Raw genomic sequence first — 19,849 nt, 5'->3', positions numbered from 1 at the left:
ATAATAGCAAGTTGATGGTAGGTTACAATCAATCAGCCATTCATAGCATGCAACATTAAATTTCAACCAATTCTGAAATTAACTTTGAAATCTCTCACTCTCCAACTTCCTCTCTATTCTCTCAACCAATTCAGCTTCCCTCAAGAGATCTCCACCAAATTCAATACCAAGAGGGTGCAATTTATAGTAGAAATTAGAGTTTACCATATACCTTGGGAAGAGTGCTCAACTGTCACTTGCCCATCTAGAGTCTATTGCTGTTGCCTTGTGCACCCGACTGCCTAGCAATTGCATCTACACTATTCTTTCACCATCTAGCAACTACATTTTGCTGATTCTGGCCTCAGTCAGCTTGCTGGTTACTATTTACATCCTGTTCGTCAGTCACCTTGCTTGATGCAGCACCTAACAGCCTATTCCCAGCTGCTGCCCTGCTTTCCAGCCACGGGGACAGCTATATTTGTAAGAAGTGTGTGGAGCAATGAAAGCAAATAGATAGTGCTGATAGGTCCCCTGTAAACACAAAGAACACAAAAGGACAATAAGAACACAATGAACTCGAAGAGAACAGGCTCAAAAATGGAATCCATACCTAAGGTGCAAGAGCCTGCACAATGGCACAGGCCATGGGCAACCAGCAAAGTGCAGCAATCTCTCACCCTCCGACAGAAGCAATGTGCCAAGTATAATAAAGGTGGGGAGGAGGGACTGCCTATAGAGGTAAAAGTAAATTGAACAAGAATGACCAGACAGCTAGCAATAAATGTGGCCCAAAATACCAGTTGGCCAGCAATTAATGTGCATTACACGAAGGTGAAATGGAGTCTAATTGTAGGTCCTATCTCCTCGGATATGTACTTTGCTTATACCCTCTCTTAAATCATGTGTGATCAAAAGAATAAAAAATACAATAATTAAGGACTTGTCATGTATATATAACAATGACAATCAAATAGGACCACAAATACCCAAGCTATAGGTGATCAAGCCACCACTCTACAGAGGGATGAGGCTTGAAAGCCTCACCACTACCACCACCCTCTCACACTCTCTCTAACACGAGAGGGTCAAGAGATAACACCACCAATAGAATTGCAAAGGCTTAAGCGGCCTTCATGGCTTGGCCAAAGTCAGCCAAAGGAAAACTCTAAATCAAACGATAAGGCTTGTCATAGAAGTCCTTTCAAAGATACCGCTTCTGGTCTCACAAACTTTTCTTCTTCTACTACTTGTAACCCCTCTCTAGAACAACAAGAACATCCAATTTGCTACCCAACCAAGATGGTAACATGCCCTATAAATATAAAGTATCTCATGCTAAAGTAGCATTCAAGATCAGATGATCAAAGCTAACAAGCTGCTCTATGGCTGAACTTATAAGGTGTTGGCCAAACCTAACTCTACAAGGAGCTTGTAGAGAACAATCCCCATAAGATGGGCTTCAAGAAGGGGGGACCACATCTAGCAAAGCCAATCATGAATCTATGTTGCCCTAAAAAGACATGATTGAATCATATCATTCTCCTCAAAACAAATGGTTTTCAGCTATCTATTGAGACACCAAAGTCGTTAAATGCATTGTATTCTATGCTTTCCATTTACAGACCCACTGAGAGAGTCAAGGTGCCACCCAGGACAATTCAACAACTCATGTGCCTATAAATAGTGTAAATTCTCTCATTCATTTACAACAATGATTTGTTCACATTCTCTTTCTTCTTTGCTTGTGTTTGTGTTTATGCATGTTACGTTTTGCGTTTTGAGTTTTGCATTTAGGGCTTGCATTCATTGCCTTATTTTCCAAGTTATTGTGTTCTAGCCGTGTTCATACATTCTGTGTTTTCTCTATGTAAATCCTAGCATATCTTCACATGGTATTAGAGTTGGTGCTCTTTTAAAGAGTATCCAATGGTTGTCGTGGAGAGCTTGGTTTTATGTGAGATACACACACGACACATAACCATTTCACAATGTCTCAAACTCCTTCTTGGGATCCCATAGTGTCTTTTCAAGCTTCTCCATCACTAGAGGCCTTGAACAAGCATTATGGACTTGACAAGAAAGACATCGCTTCACCTTCACCTTCACTTTCTTCTCCTTTTCTTGACTTCATAACAAATGAGAAGTTTGAATAATTCATATGCAACGAGTATGATCCAACTTACCTCCCCTTTGTCAAAGTGCAGCGATGCGGAAGCGTAGGACAAAGACTAAGAGAGAGTGAACATAGATAGAGAGAGAGAGAGAGAGAGAGAGAAGGAGAATGTAAACGCAGAAAATCTGCAGTGTAGTATATTGTATAAGAGTGCAGAAATATACACAGGGGCAAAGGAAATATCTACGTGTGTCTCCAACTTGATGACCTCGATCTCCGTCAGCCTGAGCACAGTCTGTCTCAACCAACAGATCTCAAGATCAGAACCTGCATTAATATAAGAGTGTGCCACAACCTGACTATAAATAGTCAGGAAATAAAGAATGCCCAGCACCATGTCCACTGCATTAAATGCAGCCGACTACAGCAAAAACAATAAAAAACTGTCCGACTGCAGCCTGCTGACATCCGTACTGCGCTGATGTGGCATCCTGCTCTGTCCGTACGCTGCTGGCGTGTCTTCTGCGCTGTACTGTGCTGACATGGCACTGTCGTACTCTGCTGACGTGTCTGACTGCATGTCCAGGGAATGACTCTACCTCTAACACCCCCTCTCAAATCCTGGACAAGGCATCAGACTAAGGTATCTGGAATGCTAACGAAGTAAAGCTTGGGAAAGCGCATTTGTGAACAAATCTACAAGATTATCCTCCGTCTTGCAATACTCCACATCAATGGTCCCATCCAGAAGCTTCTCCCGAATGAAGTAATACTGGATCTCAATGTGCTTTGTCCGGGCATGGAACCCCCTCAAATACTGAAGAATCCGCAAGGTAGCCTGCCAATGCACCTATTTGGGTTAACTCATGAACCCCACCAAAAGACCCACAGCAAAACAAAGATCAACACGAGTATTAAGAAGCCAAATCAAGGACCCAATCAACTGACAATAGCGGGAAGTATCCGTCACGGGAGAATCTGAGAGTGAAGTGGCCTTCTAGTTCGGATCCATAGGAGTAGAAAGGGTCCGACAAGCCTCCATCTCAAAAGTCACCAAGAGCTCCTGAATGTATCTCTGCTGAGAGATGAAAATCCCCCTCTAAGACTAATAAATCTCATGACCCAAGAAGAAATGAAGAAGCCCCAAATCCGTCATCTCGAACGTCTAATGTAAAGTTGTCTTGGTCTCTCGGACCTTCTGTGCATGATCCCCTATCAGAATCAAATCATCAACATACAACACAAACAAGACACGACCAACCTTGAAAGTGTGCACATAAAGTTGCAGATCGGCCTTGGAGTGCCCATATCCCAACTTCGACTGAAGAAACGAGTTAATCTTCTCGTCCCATGCACGCGGAGCTTGCTTGAGGCCATACAAGGCCTTCTTCAACCTGTAGACTTTCCCATCCGAGGACCCAAAGCCAGGAGGCTGCTCAACATAGATCTCCTCCTGCAAATCACCATTGAGAAAGGCCGACTTCACATCCAACTAATAGACATGCCATCTCCTATGGCCAACCAAGGCAAGAACAACTCGAATAGTCACCATATGAGCAGTGGGGGCAAAAGTATCATGGAAGTCAATGACTAGGCGTTGAGCAAAACCTTTAGCAACAAGGTGAGCCTTGTGCTTGTCCAAAGAACCATTGCTAAGGTACTTGGTCTTAAAGACCCACTTGACACCAATTACCTTCATGAGAGGGACGAGCCACAAGAGACCAAGTGCCATTCCTCGCAATAGCCTCCAACTTGGCTTCCATAGCCTTCCGCCAATGGTCAGACTACAAAGCCTTCTTCACTGAAGTGGGCTCACAATCCTACATAACGCGGGTCATCAAACAGTAGTTAGAGCAAACAAGCTCCATAGAATGTGCCTGATTCCTCCGTGACCTCCGTGGTCCATCCAGCAGTTCCCACTCCTCAAGGACCCCCTCGATCCCTGAATCTCGAAGTGTGTCACGGGCCCAACGAGAAGGAGGCCGGACCTCTCCCGAATCGCTCTCCGTCTGCTGAAGTCTCGAATACATCCAGTGGGAGAAGCTCCACCTGGATGGCCAGTGGAAGAGAAGACTATAAATCAGAAGAAGAATCTCCATCAAAGGAGTCAGGCTCCAAGGGAATTGCCTCGGGAGTCTAGCTCTCCCTTGGATCGCCAAGAACGGGGTGCTCCTCATCCCCCTCTGTGACCAAAACTTCCACAAACCGTATATCTCGGCTCGTGTAGACATCCCGCTTGACGGGATCAAACAGACGATAACCTTGAAACTAGGAGTTGTAGCCAACAAAAACCTATCGTCGGGAAGCCGCCTCGAACTTATCACGCTGCATCTTTGGGATGTGCACATAGGCGTCATACCCAAAGATCTTGAAATAAGAGACATCACACTAAGTCCCAAAGTAAGCCTCAAAAGGGGTCATCCTGTCAACGGCCGAAGTGGGAGATTGATTGAGGATGTGAACTGTGTTAGCCACTACCTCGGCCCACAGAAATGGAGGTGTCTATCGATGCTCCATTATGGTGCGTGCCATCTCGATCACACTTCGGTTCTTCCATTCCAAAATGCCATTCTCTTGTCGTCTGACCGCAAGGAATTCAGTCGCTGGCCAAATCGGTTCTCCTCAAAAAGAAGCCAATCCTTGAAGTAAGAGAAAGCCTACGACTTCAAAGTCAAGAAATAGGCCCATATCATCCTGCTATAGTCATCTACGATCAACATGAAGTACAAGCTCCCCTTCAAGGACTCGGTCCTTATCGGGCCACAAAGATCCGTAGATACAAGCTCCATAGGTGAAGTAGACCTCCTCGAAGCTTTGTTGGGAATTGCATCCCGATGCAGTTTCCACGAATACAAGAGACACATGGCTGATGGCTCACCACTATGTCCGGAAAACCTCAGACAAACGATCCTCGCAACACCTTCCGAAGGTACCCATAGTTCAAGTGGCCAAACCGAGCATGCCATAGCTCGGACTGTGTCTGAGAGAAAAGAAAAAGAGAGGTAAGAGCTGTAGAATACATCAATTTGTAGATGCCATCCTCCTCATACCTTGCAGAGAGAACCTTCCTTGATCCACGATCAAGGACTCGAACAATATCACTATCAAACTCCACCAAGAGGCCAAGAGCATAAATCTTATGGACCGAAAGTAAATGATACCCCAAGCCTAACACATGCAACACCTCGGAAGTGTGGGTACCACCACATCCATCTGGAATAAGCTGCATCTCACAAACATAGAAGAGCTGTCTCCAATGAGAATCTGCCCATGCAAAGGTCGCAAATGGGCAACACCGAGCGAAGGAGTCATGTACCGAGAGGGACCACTATCCATGATCCACTCACGAGCTTGGAGAGCTGCCATCGCAACATTAGAAGTCTTCGGTGGAGTCCTCAATGACTGCTAAGTGTAGAAAAGCAACTAATGAGGGTACAACCACCGCTCCAACATCCTTTGAGTCCTTCTTCTTTGTGTCCTTCTTGTCTTTGTCGAGGCAACCCTTCTTCCAAGGACCGATCTTACCACAAATATGGCAAGCCCAAACCTTCTTCACCCACCGGAGGCGATGAAAAGGTAAAATCTGCAATGGAAGGCCTAAAACGCAACCTTCCTTCCCTTTGAACAACAATAACCTGCAGCAAATTCACCAGTTAGACTCCTTTCCCACACGCCTACTCTCGCTTCAGCCTTGATCCGATGCGTAGCCCTCACACTAGCCCTCGAATCCTAGAAACGCAGCCTTGTGTCAGGCTAAAATCTCCTCTTCAAATAGGTTCAACGCTCAGTCAGTCTATCTTCACCGCTCTGATACCATGTCAAAGTGCAGCGATGCAGAAGCGTAGGACAAAGACTGAGAGAGTGAACACAAAGAGAGAGAGAGAGAGAGAGAAGGAGACAATGAAACACAGAAAATCTGCAATGTAGTATACTATATAAGAGTGCAGAAATATACACGGGGGCGGAGGAAATATCTGCGTGTGTCTCTAACTTGATGACCTCGATCTCCGTCAGCCCGAGCACAATCTGTCTCAGACAATAGATCTCAAGATCAGAACCTGAATGAATATAAGAGTGTGCCACAACCTGACTATGAATAGCCAAGAAATAGAGACTGCCCAGCACCAGGTCCACTGCATTAAATGCAGCCGACTGCAGCAAAAACAATAAAAAATTGTCCGATTGCAGCCTGCACTATCCAACTGCAGCCTACTGACATCCATACTGTGCTGACATGGCATCCTGCCATGTCCGTACACTACTGACGTACTGTGCTGACATGGCACTGCCGTACTCTGCTGATGTGTCTAATTGCTTGTCCAGGGGATGACTCTACCTCTAGCACCCTCCTACCAGCTTTTCCTCTACATTCGAACCAATTGGTGAGGCTAGCCACCTCTCCAATCAAGGAGAACATATGGCATTTGGGATGACTCATGAACCATCTTCTTCATCTCAACTACACCAAGTATCACGTTTGTATAACTCCTTTGAGTCATATGAATCATAGCCCTACCTTGTTTCACCTTTTGATGTACATGATCAAGATAATTTTCAATATGTCAATTTTAATAGAGGAGGCTCTAGGCCGAGTATTACGTTTGTATAACCCCTTTGAGTCATATGAATCAAAACCCTCCCTTGTTTTACCTTTTGATGCATAGGATCCGGATAATTTTCAATATGTCAATTTTAATCGAGAAGGCCCTATACGCAAACATACATCTAGACATGTATTTGAAACTATATCTTTTGTTTCTTCTAAGCATGGAGTTGGCATTTCTCTTTCACACTTCTTTCTTATCCCATCCACATCTCCCAAATCTCTTTCTTTGCATTTAGTAATCTAGGATTACACTCCACTTCTACATCCAACACACTGAAGTTGGGTCTTCCATCTTTGCTCCTAGTTCCTTCTCTTTCTCTACAACCCATGTTACCTATCCTTCACTTTGCACCCTAGTACATCATTAGGGGGAATGCCACACTTTAACATTGTGCCTTACCCACACCCGCAAGTGAGTACATCTATTTAGCTTGGGACAACGGTGATGGGTATTCCTCACTTCCCTTGAACACTCACCTCCTCATCTATCGACCTCTTAGATGTAAGGAATTTCATCCTTTACTTACGATACGCCATCACACACTCCATGGGTCACTCCCACACAAGGATTTCCATCCTCTGCCCCACATGTCCCTATCTCTTCTCCATGGACTACTCATGCGGTCACCAAGCCCATGCCTAGTCAATCCATTTCCACTTTTGAATCCACTATGCTCACTTCACGCCATGGTGGACACCCTGAGATTCATTCCCAAGTGTACTCCACTCCCCCACCCTACATACCTTTCTCATCTTAGAGCACTACCACTCTCATTGCTATGGCCAAGAATGCTTACATGGATAAGACTTGTTTTAATGGATAGAATTTCACCACTTGGTTGCACTTTATGCAACAAGTGCTTGAATCTCAAGATCTTTGGCACCTAGTCATTGGTTTAGAGCCTATTCCGAACCCTTGAGTGGCTCATCTTGATCACATCCATCAATGGAGAGCCCGCAATGCCACCGCCAATGTTAAGTTAATGCAAGGGTTACTTCCTAAGTTCCACTCACAATTACAACACTTTTCCCTCACATTTAAACGTTGGAGTCATCTCATTGACCACTATGTAGCGCAATATTACACTCAACGTATCAATCTTGACTTTGAGCGTCAAGAATTTTCCATTAAGAAAGGGTATGATCTAAAAGTCAAGTTGGATGTATATCAACAATTACTCAATGAGTTTGCCACTACTAGCTCAACAAAGTTAAATAAAGATCAAGTTACATTCTTTTTTAACAAGCTTCCAAAAAAATACTTCCACTTCATCCAACATATCATCTCAATGCCCCAAGTGCCAACCTTCTATGAGTTTGAATGTCAATTCTTGCATTATGTGAGGTTGCATGATTAAGTCCACAAGTCGTCCTCCCCACATTCTTATTCGGAGAGGGGTCTAGTTGCCTCTTCTTCACAAGGAAAAACCTGAGGTGGCAAAAACTCTCAAGATGCAAAGACAACTCAAAACAAGGGTGGTACCCCTTCCACATATTAGTATTGATCAATTATAGGCAATGCCCAATACTTTGGTGTGGTATGGATACAACTAAATTAATAAGTTGTGTCAATACTTTTAGAGTTAGTTTAACTCTAGTTGAGTTAGAAATAGGTCTAACTTACTTAAGACCTATTGTACTTTCATTCTATCACTCAAATACTTGCATCTTTTGAGTGTGGGATTGTTGCCCACTCTCTCTCTCTCTCTCTCTCTCTCTCTCTCTCTCTCTCTCATGTACTAACTCATCGTCCCATTTTATCCCTATATGAGCACTATTTTATTTTATACATTATCTTAGCTTCTTTTCACAATATATCACCGACCATCTTTTAGCATGTCACACTTTGATGTCCAATGACAACCAATATTGTACATATTTTTGTCTCATAGGACAATCTTGGCATCAGCAGACATTAATCTCTCTTTTCTTTTCGTGAAGATAATAGAATTAAGTGGTAAATATTTACATCAGACCATCAGGTCATCAGAGAAACTCTCTCTCTCTTTATATTTTGTTACAACAGACCACCAAGTCCTCAAAGAAAGTGACGAAAGACTATCAGGACTTTATCACAAAGAGAAAATCACACTGCTGGTGTAGAGCGAACAATAGCCAGCCAAGGGGCAACAATGTCAGGAAGAACCAAATCATATCATAGAAGAAATCTGCCATAGCACCAAATCTCGAATACAAGCCACATGACCATGGATGCGGGAGACCGTATCAAAAATAAAGGCATTCCGAGTACACCAAATATGCCACAAGGCAGTCCATCTAAGTAATTGGACCATGCAAGAATAATCCGAATGTAAAGAAGGCACGAAGGGCAGCTTTTCCATATTGCATGACCGGGCTGTTATCCGGAGCTAAGTCGCCGACAACCACATGCGAGAAATAAAACCCCAGATCTGTCGCGCAACTAGACAAGAGGCAAAAAGATAAAGCAATGTTTCATCACATGTAGTGCAGAATAAACAACGAGCAGCAGAGATCTTTCGAGCACACAGCACCTCTCTAGTTGAAAGACCACCAATCAACAGTCTCCACAAGAAGACTTTTCCTTGATAGGGAACCTTAGACTTCCAAAGCTGAAGGAATCTTTTCTGCCACTTCTTTTTGCCATTCCTAATATGCCATAATTTATTCACCTTTGTAGTGACCCATCTCTTGGCCTCCACCATCTGATGGTATATCTGGTTAGCAAACCTCTTCTTGAAATCATCCGAAATCACAAACTTCCAGACACGCCATGGATACAATGGTTGTAGCACTGGTCAAGGAGAGAACCTTTGAAGTTTGACATGTATGGATAACCAAATGTGACAATATCCACAGGGAACCTGAAAGTATTGACGAATACGCCGAAAAGAGTAAAGACGAGACTGCCCAGATATAACACCATCAAAAACTATCTACAACCCCAAATGAGCCATCCGATTGAACTTGAGTCTATGCAAATCTTTGTCCGGCCAATCCAACAACCTGGAGGAGGCCAAGACCTCTCCTTGCATTGAATTCACATCCTTGCAAATCTCAAGAGGGCACCAAACTGAAAAACGTAAGATCTCCTGCCAGGAAGCAATCAAATGAGAAAGGAGAAAAGACTAGGTAGTCTTAATTGGCATCGAGGAGTTGAGCACATGCCACCAGGAGGCACGAATGACCATACTACCATGAAAGATGCCAATCTTTTCAATGAAAAATTTTGCAATGTTTGACCAAGGATACTCTGTACACATAATGCCTGCAAAAGGGTCCACCTCAAGGCTTGCATATGCAAATTAACATCCAAAGCTCTCCCCATTCGTTTAGGCATAGTCACATGTTGCCACGAAATCCAAACCTGACCCAACCGGTTCCCCTTCTTTTTCCACAACATACACCTGATAGGCTAAACTAGTTCCAAAAGGGACTTCTTAGTCCAAGGAAGCAGTGGCAAAAAGAATGATATCATACTAATCATAATACTTTGAGCAACTTTGAGTTTGACATGTAAAGGCCAACCTTTTGATTTCCAATACATGAATCTATCATGAATCCGAGAGGCCATCCAATCCAGTAAGGCCTGGGGTGCTACCTCCACAGCAATAGGATATCCCAAGTGTCTAGTTATGTTTCCCTTTGGGATCACAATTCCATGCCAACCCAAGGCCTGCAAATCAATCTCCGTACAGGAGAGGAGTAGATTTCTACATATTAATATGAATTCTAGATGCCAAAGCAAAAAGATTCCACGTCACCATTGCCCGATTAACATTAGTGCAATCAACCTTAAGAAACATAAAAGAATCATCTGCCAAAGATTGACCCACAAGTTGAGTACCACTGGGAAGAGTCAAGCCCACTATCTCACCTTGATTGGCCAACTTATCCAGCAATGAGAGCATCATGTGAGTGACCAAAGCAAACAGCAAAGGGCTAAGAGGGCAGCCTTGCCTAAGAGATCGAGATAAGGCAATTTCTTATGTGATACCTCCATTAAGAGCAATACGAGCCACAGCTCCTTGACCAATAGTGTCAATAAGAGAAACCATGCGAGGGCCAAATCCCATTGTAGACAATAATTGCCGCAAAAAAGGCCAACTAACATGATCAAATGCCTTCTCAATATCGAGCTGAAGCATAACTACTTGTCGTCCTAAAGCTTTAGCATAATCAATTCCCAGTTGAACATTCAAAATGTTATGCATGATATTCCGACCTTTAATGAAACCATATTGACGTGGATGAACCAAGTGCGGAAAGACTTTCTGCAATCTGTTGGCAATGATTTTGGAGAAAATTTTATATAAGAAACCCATAACGGAAATAGGTCTCCATTATTTCAAAGAGGTTGGGGAGGGAACCTTGGGCAACAATCGAACGACAACAATAAACTCTTGTTGCTGATTACTATCTACACACATCCGAGGCAACATTAGACCAAATTCTAAGGTTGCAAGTACTAAGTATAAAATTTGTTCTATTTCTCAAAATTTTGTTGAGAAAATTTAGGGATTTTGCTTAGAATACATCTTGAGACAACAAACAAGTATAGCAACAACATTCAATTGCTCTTTAGATTAGATTTTGCAAATAAATTTCTAAAAATATAGTGATTTTCAATATTAAAATACTAAAATTTGTATTTGGCATACATTCCAAGGCAAATGCAATGATATGGTAGTAAATTGCTATATACGGTATTGTGCACTCTTGGCCCACATTTTTAAGGCACTTGACAATTTTGATACTTGCGTTTATATCCCATGTTGGGATCTTGGTACTTGTGAGAATACATTTTGCACTTCAGCTTATAAGTGTTTGGTTACAGTTTATGCATTTATTACAACAATGGCTCAGCAAGGTAACAATGAATAGAGCATCTTGTGTATAAATTGGATTGCACCAACTACTCTATGGAGTTTTATGGTGTGCAATCTGCTTGTTGCAAAGGGTCATTGGGACTGGCAACTCAGCTCGACCAAGAGGGTTTGCACCTCAAGCCCCTCAAAGGGGGACTAGACAACAACAAGCTACCCCTACTGCTATATACTTTTTGGATAACTTCGTTGTAACGAAAGTAAATGTCTCACAGTTTTGGGAAGCAATATGGGATTATATATGAATTATGTAAAGAAGGTTATCAAAGGAAATGCTCTAGAAAATTGGGCTCAAATTCTTACTATCACTTTAGGGTTTGGTGGGTTGAAGTGTTCTTATGGATTTTTTAACACTTTAAAGTTAGTTGGAGAACAATATTGAAGGTGATAGGTCATTGAGCACTTATGGATCAGTTATATCACATATAAAAATGTTAAAATGTAAACATTTGCATCAATTTGGGCATGCAAAGTGAGATCGTAACTCTTTTATCGCAGAAAATGCATGGTAAATTGGGGAAAATGCAAGGCAAGACCTATTTGAATGCATGTGTGAGGATTAAAGCAATCATCCTTTGTTTTTTGGGCATGAGTTGAATGTTAGATTACTGTGATAGTAGCATTTAAAGTTCTTCACCTCAAGGCAAAAGAAGAGATGAAGCTTCAATGCTAATCCATTGCTACTCATAATGTTTGTTTGTGATTTTTTTTTTTTTTTTGGGGGGTGGGGGGGGGGGAGGGGGGGGGGGGCGGGGCAGGGGGTGTTGTCAAGATTGTGGGAGAGAAGGAAGGAGTCTCGCTTGAAGCTTTCTTGCTTGCACAATGGGGGAAGACACACAAGGGTGGAGGCTGAAAACAGTTTTTCTCTTCTTAGTTGTGTAAGCCAAAAGAACTCAAGTACAAAGAAATAAAAGAACCCTATATATGGGTCTCAAACCAAACTCAACTAACTAAGGTGGCATACTAACTGAGCCACGAACTAGAGTAGATAAGGATAGCTATCATGTAGCTATTATTCATGGGCGGTGTACCAACCGCGTCTACAACTGACAAGTCGGTGACATAAATATACAACGGTCACCCTGGCGTATCACGAGTGGAGCTCGATATTTCAACACTCCCCCTCGAGCTCAATCCCAATTCCTGCACACCAAGCAGGTCTCTGAACTTGCGCAGCTTCTCTGCGCCCAATGCCTTCGTGAATATGTCAGCTACCTGATTCTCTGTGCTGACATAAACTAGATCAATAAGACCTAGTAAAACCCTCTCTCGCACATAGTGATAATGCACCTCAATGTGCTTTGTTCTAGCATGATAGACTGGGTTATTTGCCAAGTGTATACTACTCATGTTGTCACAATAAATGACAACTGGCCCATCTGTAGACTGATGCATATCATAAAGTAGCTTATGCAACCAAGCTACCTCACATGCAGCCATTGCTGCACCCCTGTACTCAGCCTCTGTGCTCGACAAGGCAACTGTAGGCTGTTTCTTGCTGCTCCAAGTGACTGCAGCACTCCCAAAAGAGAATACATATCCACTGGTAGATCGTCTATCAGAAATGCTACCAGCCCAATCAGCATCAGTGTATCCATGCAACTGTATCTGAACCCCAGTCTCATAAAATAGTCCATACTGCAATGTGGACTTCACATACCTAAGTATGCGTCTAGCCGCATCCAAATGTGGTTTCCTTGGAGCCTGCATAAACTGACTTACCAATCCAACAGCATAGCTCAAATCTGGCCTGGTAATAGTCATATAAATCAAACTTCCTACTATGCGTCTGTACATAGTAGGGTCTTCTAGAAGCTCACCTGCATCTGTGCTCAGCTTCACATTTTGCTCCAAAGGAACTGAAATAGGCTTACAGCCTGTCATCCCATATTTGGACAGCATGTCCAATCCATACTGCCTCTGCAAGAGCTGTATCCCACTTGGTGATCTAATCACCTCAATGCCCAAGAAATAACGCAGCTCTCCCAAATCCTTCATCTCAAACTTCTGCTTCAATAGCATTTTCACATGAAGGATATCTTCATCACTGTCACCTGTCATAATCAAATCATCAACATAAATGACAAGCAGCATAATACCTTTCTCTGTTTTTCTCACATAAAGTGAGAAATCTGCCTTGGAAATCTGAAAGCCAATAGTGACAAGATACTGTCCTATCTTGTCAGACCATGCTCTAGGTGCTTGCTTCAAGCCATACAAGGCTTTCTTCAACCTGCAAACAAACTCAGGATGAACAGCATGCACATAACCTGGTGGCTGCTCCATATAGACCTCTTCTTGCAAATCACCATGCAAGAAGGCATTCTTTACATCCATCTGATGTAAAGACCATCCCTTTGATGCAGCCATAGCAATGACTGCTCTTACGGTTGCCATCCTTGCAACCGGACTAAATGTTTCTTCATAGTCAATGCCATATGTTTGGGCATACCCCTTGACTACTAATCTTGCCTTGTATCTGTTCACAGAACCATCAGCATTGTGCTTCACCTTATAAACCCACTTACAGCCAATTGCATTCTTACCTTTAGGCAAAGGTACTAACTCCCATGTAGCATTTGCTTCCAAGGCATCCATTTCTTCATCCATGGCTTTCTCCCATTTTTCTTTTCCCATGGCTTGCTCAAAAGATGTGGGTTCTGGTTCCTGTATCACTTTGACCATATATGCATAGTGAATGGCTGTAAATCCATCATATTTCGGCCTATCCACAGGATACCTAGCTCTTGTAGACCTGCGCAAAGTAGGTTCACTCCCAGATGCTCTCAAAACATCCCTGGTCTTCCTTACTCCAGGTGTAACAATAGAAGGAATACCCAACTCATCATCAATGCTCTGTTCTGAGCCACTGGATTCACCATCCACATAAGAGTGACCTGCATTCACATCAAACATGGGCTGATCAACCTTCTCTTTTCCTTTTCGTGATACCTGCATACCACTATCTGCATTGCTTTGAGAAGATTCTCCTGATCTCAATCTGCCTGTCCATGGCGAAGAATGTGAACCACTGCTAGAGAACGCTCCAGGTCCACTAATATTTTGTGACTGCTGCTGTGAATTCTGTGTAGCATTACCATTTTGTGCATCTTCATCATCAATCACATTTACTGGTTTATACCAGCTACTCATCTCATCAAAAACAACATCTCTGCTCACTGTAAACTTACGAGTAGAAGGGTTATAGCATCTATACCCTTTTTGCTGCAGAGAGTAACCAATAAAGATGCACTTCTCAGCTTTTGGATCCAACTTGGATCTCAGCTCATCTGGCACATGTACATAGGCAATGCAACCAAAAATTTTCAAATGAGAAATATCTGGTTTCCTACCAGTATACCTCTCTTCTGGAGTCATTCCATGTATTGCTGCAGTGGGAGTCCTGTTCATTATGTAGACTGCTGTAGCAACTGCTTCAGCCCAATAAAAATCTGGCAAGTCTTTTTCATTGAGCATGGCACGAGATACCTCTCCAATATGCCTATTTTTCCTTTCTGCAATTCCATTTTGTTGTGGGGTATAACTGCATGAATATTGCTGCTTTATGCCATGCTCCTGCAAGAACTTTGCAAACTCATTTGAGAGGTACTCTCCCCCTCCATCTGACCTTAGGCATTTTATCTGCAAGCCTGTTTCTTTTTCAACCATAGCTTTAAGAGTTTTGAAATGCCCAAAAACTTCACTTTTCTTTTTCATAAAATACACCCAAACTTTTCTGCTATAGTCATCAATAAAACTGACAAAATAATGACAGCCTCCAAGAGATGCAGCTTTAGTTGTCCACACATCAGAGTGAATTAATTCCAATGGCTTCTCACTCTCTTGAACATGTCTAGGAAATGGTTTCCTTGCCTGTTTTCCAAACTGACAGGCTTCACATACCTTATGCATTTCTGCAACCTTGAATTTGGGCAATCCTGCAACAATATTTTGGGCCTGCATTGATTTAACTCGCTGTACATTAACATGACCAATGCGTTTATGCCAGATATCAATATCTGCAACTACACCGGTCCCATGTGCAAACATTGCTGCACTCAATTCAGACATGTCTGCATCCAATGTAAACATTCTGCCCTTCTTCTTTCCTTTTGCTATCAAGCGACCTTTATTTTTCATATCCTCAACAAAGCATCCATGAGGATTAAATCTGACCTGCAAGCCCTGTTCAACCATTTGACCAACTGAAACCAGATTCTTGGTGATATTCGGGACATGAAATACATCGGACAGGTATTTCTTTTTCCCACCCTGCATAGACAAGGGAATTTTTCCAATCTGCACAATAGGATGTGCAGTATCATCACCAGTCTCCACAAATCCTGGTTTTTCCATTTTCCTTGCATCCTCCATCCATTCTGCATGACCTGTCATGTGGTTTGATGCACCTGAGTCAACATACCATACATCATTGCTTTCTTCTGCACTTATCATAGAATTGTTCATGTGCTGCACCATGAACAAATGCTCATTTCTGTCATCACCCTGTCTACTAGAAGATGCATAATTCCCTTGTTGCAGTTTTCCATTCATGATGTCATTCTGCTTTTTATAGCAGTCTTTAGCCATATGACCCATTTTACCACAGTAGTAGCATTCAACATTACTGTTTGTATTTTGGCCTCTTTGCCATCCACCACGATCTCTTTGGCTCCCCCTGCCTCTAGAGTTACCACGTCCTCCTCCATAGGACTGGTTTTCTTGAGTTTGCTGCATATTCTGATTTCTGCCACGGCCTCCAAATCGGCCTCCTCTACCTCTGCCTCTACCTCTTCCAGCATTTGAGTAGAAGACAGCTTCTTTTGAAGTTCCTCCTGAAGAAGATGCACCACCATTTCTCTGTTCCTCAGAAATTAGAAGAGCAATCAACTCCTCAAAATCAGGAAATCTTTCACGAACTGAAATGGATGTCCGAAACTGTGCATAATCCTTTCCTAGACCATTCAAGGTCACGGAAACTAAATCATCATCTTCCACTGGCGACCCAATGGAAGCAAGTGCATCTGCAATCTTCTTCACCTTCATGTGGTAGTCGTTGATGCTCATACTTTCTCTTTGCACATTATGCAACTCTTGCTTGAGCTGCATTTTCCTGGCTTGCGTATTTGTGCTATACATTTTTGACAAAGTATCCCATGCCTCCTTTGGCGTACTTGCATCCTGAATATGCACAATCATAGAGTCTGAAATACTGATAGACAGCCAATACATAACTTTCCTGGCTCTCTCATGCCATGTTTTAAATGCCTGCATTTGTTGTTGATTGGGAACATCAGGAAGAACTGGTTCTTCTTCATTTCCTGCAACAAATTCCCAATATCCTTTTCCCATAAGGAAATTCGTCATTCTAAACTTCCATGCCTGGAAGTTGTTCTTGTCAAGCTTTTCAGTGACAATCTGTGAAAGAGAATCAAACGCCATTACAGAATACTGCAAGAAATTCTGTCACTGCAAAAAACACAGCTTCACCCTCACAAGGGCAAATCTGCAAAACTGGCGAAAGTGGTATTTGACCACACAGTCACTTCCTAGTGACGATTTTGCATAAACAGGAACCAAGGATGATTCTGAAACTCCCAATGTCTCTGCGCACAAGCATACGATGCAATTTCTACAGTAACTTTTCACCGACCTGTAGAACAGTGGTCGCACAGCATAAAACTGAGCCTTTTCTTGAGTGCGTGCAGAAAACTTCCGTCTGCAAAACAGGCCCCGAAATGGCCTCAAATAAAAAAAACAAGGTCGCCAAGGGCTAAAGCCCTCTCCCGCAGCATATACTGCCCTCTTGCTTCACCGCGAAGGGCGTCTCAACCTAAGACAATGCACTCCTGCAATTTCCAGCTGTGCTACCTGCAGAGATCTGCTCCCAAAACAGGAAATGAAAGCAACACTGCTCCTCTTACCAGACCACCGCGAGCTTGGCTTGCTTTCTTGAGCTCCTTACCACGAACAAGGCTCTGATACCATGTCAAGATTGTGGGAGAGAAGGAAGGAGTCTCGCTTGAAGCTTTCTTGCTTGCACAATGGGGGAAGACACACAAGGGTGGAGGCTGAAAACAGTTTTTCTCTTCTTAGTTGTGTAAGCCAAAAGAACTCAAGTACAAAGAAATAGAAGAACCCTATATATGGGTCTCAAACCAAACTCAACTAACTAAGGTGGCATACTAACTGAGCCACGAACTAGAGTAGATAAGGATAGCTATCATGTAGCTATTATTCATGGGCGGTGTACCAACCGCGTCTGCAACTGACAAGTCGGTGACATAAATATACAACGGTCACCCTGGCGTATCACGAGTGGAGCTCGATATTTCAACAGGTGTTTCTATATGAGATATGGTCATCATCATCATTAGGTAGTGTTCATACATTTTCCTGTAAGATAGGCATTCGAGAGCAGCTTGTCAGAGGTTGATACTTACATAGGCCTCTTCACCAAAGGGGACATCTTAGTGGAGGTGATTGAGATTGATAGAGAGAGGGCTTTCACTTTTACTTTGGAGGATGACAATCGCTTTAATGGAGAGAATTTGATTAGACAAAGTTCCCAAGCTGCTCCTAATAAAGGATTATCGTAGTGGCATGCCGCGCACTACAACAAGGTTTATGAGATGATACATTGACCCGGACCTACTTACTTGCATGATCAAGGGTTTAATACATTAGTGTCCCTATCACAAACCTTGTGAGTGTCATGCTGACCAACTACTAGATCCTCTTGACAATGTTTTCATTGCCATCCCGAGTAAGCCATTGAAGTCATACTCACCGGCTTTATATCTGTAACTCTGTAGTCTTGGCCATCAGTTAAGATATGATATCACCTTTCAGAAGGCAACCTTGCCCTTGAACTACTTTCAAGAACAGGAGAGGGGAGGGGGTTGGAAATTGAGAACGCGCCATAAGCTCAACAGATGATACACCCACACTCAAAACACAACCACTAGGACACTTTGACCAGAAAACATGCAGTCCATGCAGACTATAAACACCTTGGGACGGCAGCAATCAGACGTTAGACAGCAATGTGCAGCCAGAAAACTTGTTTGAGCAGTTGCCAGCTATCACAGCAGATCTGAGAGCAGAAAATGCAACTTGTCTTATTGAGAGTGTTACAGTCCTTGTTTATCTTTGGGGAAAAAAATGAACGTAAGTTAAGCTATAGTGTCGCACAGGACACTTACACTAAGAGCTTTGCTGGCTTAATTTTTACTGAATCCCTTTATTTCTTGGATTTCTCTTCAAAAGTGAAGTTTACAAGCTATGGACGATGTGTTGGGATGCAATCATTGAAACACAGTGAAAACTAACTAAACAGATAGAAGGGCACTGGCACTGTTAACTAAACAGATACAAGGGCTGAGAAAGTAAGCAAAGCTGATATTATGAGCCCTGACCTATTCAACAGTAGCCCTACTCTAGAGTAACACACATGATAATAACCGAACACAGGCTCGCGCGCTCTCTCTCTCTCTCTCTCTCTCTCTCTCTCTCTCTCTCTCTGTTCGTTCTAAATACTGCTTTTCTGCAGTTTTTTCAACATGAAGCAAAGGAGAAGTCGCAGCATGTGAAAGTGAAACTGACCTGTAACGCACAAGACGGCTTTCCTTTTGCAAGATTGCCGTCAGCACCAGAATGTTCGGCGGGGATGGCTGGGGTACGGCCATAAGCCTCTGCGGGAACCTGTTCGGATCCAGACGAAGGCATGGTGGCCTGCTGATCCGAATTAGACCGTGACTTCTGCCTTGTTTGATGAGGCTGTGGGCTCTGACTAGAATTGGGTCTCTCTGTCATTTGCTGTACGACGAATGATAAGTCGTTTGATTTTGAATCGGCCGGATCTTTTTTTCAAATTTCGAAGCCAATCGAGCCTACTTAGTACTCTACTTCTCTACTATCTAGTATCGCGTAATGGAAGGATCTCCCAAAGCTAGAACCGGCGCTAGCGGCTACATGTCATCCATATTATAACCCTGAGCCTCATAAACTCCCAAATAGAATGGTAAAAGCCACCGCATGCTTAAGTAAACACATGTGCGTGTGCTACCCTTGCAATAATTAGTTGTAGATGCGAGTAGTTTAAGTCTTGGGGTGGAGGCCAAGGTCGAGGAGGAGAGAGAAGCCACTCTTTGCAATGGAAAAGGAGAGGGAAGCCATACTTGCATGGTGCATCGAATCAACAATGGCCACGTTCCATCAACCCTAATTAGTCAATGGAGGTACTCTGTCACTTAAATTTAGTACCATAGATAGCACAAGGAG

At 43.0% G+C, this 19,849-nt stretch overlaps 1 protein-coding gene across 1 annotated transcript in view; it reads right to left on the bottom strand.

The window, feature by feature from the left end:
* The window catches only part of LOC148021583 (uncharacterized), a 90,053-nt gene extending 70,434 nt beyond the window's left edge, over positions 1-19,619 (bottom strand). Inside the window, exon 1 of the mRNA XM_087697004.1 lies at positions 19,172-19,619. Coding sequence (XP_087553130.1) covers positions 19,172-19,381 — 210 coding nt within the window. The 5' untranslated portion in view covers positions 19,382-19,619. The remainder of the gene's footprint in view (positions 1-19,171) is intronic.
* Between the last annotated feature and the right edge of the window lie 230 nt (positions 19,620-19,849).

The sequence above is a fragment of the Lygodium microphyllum genome, chromosome 17 (assembly GCF_053477565.2).
Source record: "Lygodium microphyllum isolate KBCC chromosome 17, Lygodium_microphyllum_v1.1.10, whole genome shotgun sequence".
Taxonomy (NCBI): Eukaryota; Viridiplantae; Streptophyta; class Polypodiopsida; order Schizaeales; family Lygodiaceae; genus Lygodium; species Lygodium microphyllum.
The sequence above is the reverse complement of the archived record's forward strand: the minus strand, read 5'-3'. Positions and strand labels throughout refer to the sequence as shown.